The following is a 4,590-nucleotide window of genomic DNA, read 5'->3' as shown; positions in this document are numbered from 1 at the left end:
AACTCATCTATAAAATACTATTAATATGTATTGTCTAAAGATTTTGTTCGGCTCATTTTCTACTGTGCAGGCAATGTATGCAATACCGCCGACCACCAGCAGATGGCGGCAGATCTCCATTCTGCAACAACTGCACATCAGTCGATTATTAAAATCATAAACAATCTTAAAATATTGTTGTTTTTTTTTAATAACAAAAACATTGTTTATTGTAATCAATACATTCCAGATATTTTACTTGTGAATGCTTTGGCATTGTAGTTCTCATCAGTGTAAATCAGCAACCCAGGTGAAAAATCTTTCGGTACAGGGAAATAAAACCGGATGGAGATTTAAAAAAACACAAAGTGAATATTTAAGTCGTCATTTATTAAACAAAATAAGTTTTGCCAATTTTGGATAGCCACCAATGCATTTTGTCTCCTCTCCTTTCTCTCTACTCCCACCCGCTCCCCTCCATGCCGAGAACACATTACAAAAAATACACTTCTTTAGAGCTGTACAAAATTAAGAGGAGGCTTTTTTTTTTTTTTTTTTAACCTCCCAAAAAGGGAAATAAAAGAAAAGGGTTTGTATAAGCGATGAATATCATGCAAAACTGCACAAAGAAAAAAATGGAAACAGAAAAAGAAGAAAAAAAAAAAAGAAAAAAGACCAAACCAAATGGAAGACAAACTGATAATGCAAAATAATTGTTTGGGGACACAGAATGTTTGCATACCATTGGATTTTTGTTGTAAATAATGCACTTAATATTCCCAGCTTGAAGCTAACATACAGTAAATAAATATACAGTCTATGAGTCAGGGAATTCTATTTACTGGTATCCTAGCGCTGAAGCTGACGTTAACCTCTGTCCGTATAGAGCGTACGGGGAATAGTAAGATCCTGCCGGTAATGAAGGCATTGGGAGACCACTGGGCGTTGTTAGAGGGCTTTTTCCATACGGATGGTACCTATTTAGTCCCAAAGTATGTGGATTTCTTAAGGACAGAGACCCTGGACTTCCAGGCCCTGTTGGAGGGAGATGGAGGTGACAGGAAGCAGCAGACCCCAAACCAGATGTAGGGTAACCAGCCAAAAGTTTGTCAACCCCAGGAAAGGCTGTGTGAGTCCGTAAGTGGGAAAGGAGTTCTTCTGACGTGGAAAATCTTTTGTCACAAGGTCCATTTGCAGACACCCAGTTGCATATGTGAGGGACTGGGTCATTTTGTAGCATAAAGCCGTACGTATACAGAGGATGGCCAGACAAGGAAGGGGTGACACTGGAAGACATTGTCGTATGCACTGAATGAAGAGGGTGGCTGGGGTAGACTAGGGGGTATCCGGACTTCAGGGCAGATGGATCATGCACACAGGTGGAGCAGCTGCTAGAACCGAGGTGCGAGGCATTGTGGTAGCTCAGACAATAGGGGTCCCTGCATAATCCTTGCATGAAAGATGGAGGAGAGGCTCCGGTCAGAGGACTAGAGCTGGGTGGTTTCCCCGGCAAACCTAAAGTCCCAGGTAGCTGATTACCAACCATGCCTGTTTTGCTGTGATCCAACCCAGGGACAAACTGTGACGGGTACCCAGCATAGGCACCCACTATGGATCCATGATATCCAATGCCAGACGGTGGAAGAGGGAAGACTGAGTGTCCATGTTTGTAAGGAGATACTGGGGCCACGTGGCCAGATCCCAGGGACGGCGGCTCCGATTTGCTGCTGGGGGTAACGTCCCCGCTTTGGCTGAACTCTGCGCTGGAGTTGCTGATACTGGCTCTAGTAAGGGTGGGGTTGGCTTGAGACACCTCTGCGCTCACTTTGATGGCTTCAGGCTCTTTTTTCTCTTGTCCATCCGCATTTTTAGATTCACAGTGCTGTCCGGGGGAGCTCACCCTTGAGGACGGAGATGCGGCGTGCGGAGGGAAAGATTGACACGAACCGCTAGGCACCCTAAATCCTGCCTTGTCCGCATTGCCACCATTTGAAGATCCGCTTTCCTTTCTCGTCTCTCCTCCCTTAGAGTACGGTTTGAAGCTTGACTTGTCCTCTAGCGGAGATTCTCCCAGTTTCAGCGAAGAGCTGCGGCTGCTTTCCTTCTCGCTGCTGGAAGTCACAGAGTTCAGCTTAGACGAAGGAGGGGGATCAGGTTTTCCGATCTGAGAACAGGTTTGAGCCAGCAGGGCCAACGGACTCTTCTTAGCGTCCAACTATAGGTAAGAAAAAGAACACATTAAAGCCATTGGTAAGAGCAAAGCACACATTGTAACCTATAGAAAAGCCAACTCGAATCAGCTTTATGTTCTTTACAACTCTAAGTAAGGTAGGTCCAAAAAAAAAAAATCACAGCGTCCCTCATATCTAGTTAGCTACCTCGTGACAATTACAAGGAGTGTAAGCTCTTCTGTATATTTCCTATACATGTAACCGTAGCAATAAAACAAAAACTATAAAACTATATGCACAGACAGCGATAATTATATCCAACATACGTCGCCTGTCCCATTGACATTTATTATCAACCAGGACCGGCACGCAAGCTGAAAAATAACCGGCACATAAAGCCTTTCAGAAGCACCGACAAAGAACAAAGTGGCAAAAAGGGGTCCCATGCAAACAAGCCATCAGACGACTGGGTTACTTTAAAAACATACGCAGAATTAAATTGAGATTTCGGGCGACAAAAAACAAAGAGCGGAGCCTGAGAAAAATATAAAACACATTGATTAAACCACTCCTCTTCTTTTTTTCCCTCTCCCCTTCAACAGAGCCCAGCTATTATTTTCAGGCTATAAATCTCCTGAAACTTATCTAGAACAAAAAAAATATAATTTAATTAATAAATAAAATAATGCAGAAATATAAAAAAAAAACAAAAAACTTAGGAGACCATCAGAGATTAAAAAGAAGAACTTGCCAATATGAGACAACCAAAAAGAGCAGAGAAGACAAATGTGTTCCTGAATTATTTCTCATCAAATAAACTTTTTCTTTTTGCATGCCATACAGAGCAGATTGTTGGATCGTTTTAGAACAAGAGGCGTATTGATCATCAGCAGCTTTCTTGTAGGGAATGACAAGCTACAAACATGATGATCCCTACACAATACATCGGGATTGGGGGATCGGCTGCAATCAGAGGGCAGGGAAGCCAACACACAAACACAACACAAAGAGGAAAAGAACAAAAATAATAAAAAGCAAACAGAGCACTCCTTGTAATCAGAGGCTGTCACCGGCATTCATCAGACATGACTGGGTGTGGATACTGGAGACTTCTTATCTGATCTCCCGATATCTCAATGATAAAAAGGGCCCCCCCAATTACTGCACAACAGTAAACTTGCGGATCCCAGACTAGAGGTGACCCAGCCAAGCAGAGATCCTGCGGAACATGTGACGGCACCTCCCGAAAAGATCCCAGGGCTGATCCAGAAGCACTCCTTACCTCTATAGGGCTGACAGGGGTGGAGGAGAGAGGCTGCAAGTACTCCGGGTGCAGCAAGTGTCCTGTGTGTGCACTCAGCATTTTCAGCACCCTGATGGGCAGTCTGTTCGCCTGTCGCAGGGGGTGAGTGGGCGCTAGAGAAGGCAATGGTGCTGGAGGAGTCGGGCAGCTCTGTGGTGTGTCGGTGCTAGATCCAAGGGGAGAACAGTTCATTTGGAGGAGGGATGTCCAGGGTTGAGAGGTTCCCCTTGTGCTCCCTTTCCTCCAGCTGGCTGCAAGGCTCTGCCTGCTAAACCCAGCCCAGCGCTCTCTACACCACTTCAAAGGCTCGGGCAGGGGCGACCAATCGGAGCTCAGGGGGGCGGGGCCGGGGAGTGGCCGGAGACAGGATGGAGATTAACCCTGTCAGTGCCGTGGGGGTGAATTTCGTGCGATCCGGTGTCCTGGGAGCGCGCAGAGGACGATGTGTCTACAGACATGACAACACCTGACCTGTATACATGCAATACATACATACATGACAACACCTGTATACATACAATACATACATACAATACAGACTGGTTACATTGTATCCGCACTGTGCTATGTGACAGCAATTACCGTATCCACAGCTTGGAAATCATTGCTGTACACCCCATGGGACAGAGGCACAGGCATGACATGGTCCTTTTATTTTTGGGGTGTGTGGATGCTGAAATCAGAGCAGACGGAATCTGGAGCAGTTGCCCATAGTAACCAATCTGCTTCTCTTTTCAGTTATGAAAATGACAGAAGCTGATTGGTTGTGGGCAACTGCTCCAAAATCTGTCTGCTTTATTGCCACATACCATTTCCCCCCAGATCTAGTTACAGCAGAGCTAAACCACCCTAATTGGATGATATGTAGTTTGCTATGGGACTGTGTATCTGCATGGAGTTTGCATGTTCTCCCTGTGCTTGTGTGGGTGTACTCTGGTTTCCTCCCACACTCCAAAGACATACTGGCAGGATATTTGGCTCCAGTCTAATTTGGCCCGTGTGTGTGTGTGTGTGTGTGTGTGTGTGTGTGTGTGTGTGTGTGTGTGTGTGTGCGTGTGCACACGTGCGTGCGTGCGTGCGTGAGTGAACTAGAGACCTTAGGCTGCCTATACATTGCTAGGATTTTGGCCAATTTCT

At 45.5% G+C, this 4,590-nt stretch overlaps 1 protein-coding gene across 1 annotated transcript; it reads right to left on the bottom strand.

Moving 5' to 3' along the window:
• Nucleotides 1–535: 535 nt before the first annotated feature.
• ZNF703 (zinc finger protein 703) lies at nucleotides 536–3,747 on the bottom strand. The gene is made up of 2 exons (XM_018561023.1): nucleotides 3,433–3,747; nucleotides 536–2,194 (listed from the first exon to the last, which is right to left on the bottom strand). Exons 1-2 carry the CDS (start codon nucleotides 3,643–3,645, stop codon nucleotides 818–820), a joined length of 1,590 nt encoding a protein of 529 aa, XP_018416525.1. The 5' UTR covers nucleotides 3,646–3,747; the 3' UTR covers nucleotides 536–817.
• Nucleotides 3,748–4,590: the final 843 nt, after the last annotated feature.

This window comes from Nanorana parkeri, unplaced genomic scaffold (assembly GCF_000935625.1).
Source record: "Nanorana parkeri isolate BGI_ZX_2015 unplaced genomic scaffold, ASM93562v1 scaffold493, whole genome shotgun sequence".
In the NCBI taxonomy this organism is placed as follows: domain Eukaryota; kingdom Metazoa; phylum Chordata; class Amphibia; order Anura; family Dicroglossidae; genus Nanorana; species Nanorana parkeri.
The sequence above is the reverse complement of the archived record's forward strand: the minus strand, read 5'-3'. Positions and strand labels throughout refer to the sequence as shown.

Coding starts and splice junctions, on each gene's coding strand:
- ZNF703 (XM_018561023.1), bottom strand. CDS start 3,645: ATGAACTGTTCTCCCCTTGGATCTAGCACCGACACACCACAGAGCTGC. Junction 2,195..3,432: donor CCCCTGTCAGCCCTATAGAG/GTAAGGAGTGCT, acceptor TCTTACCTATAG/TTGGACGCTAAGAAGAGTCC.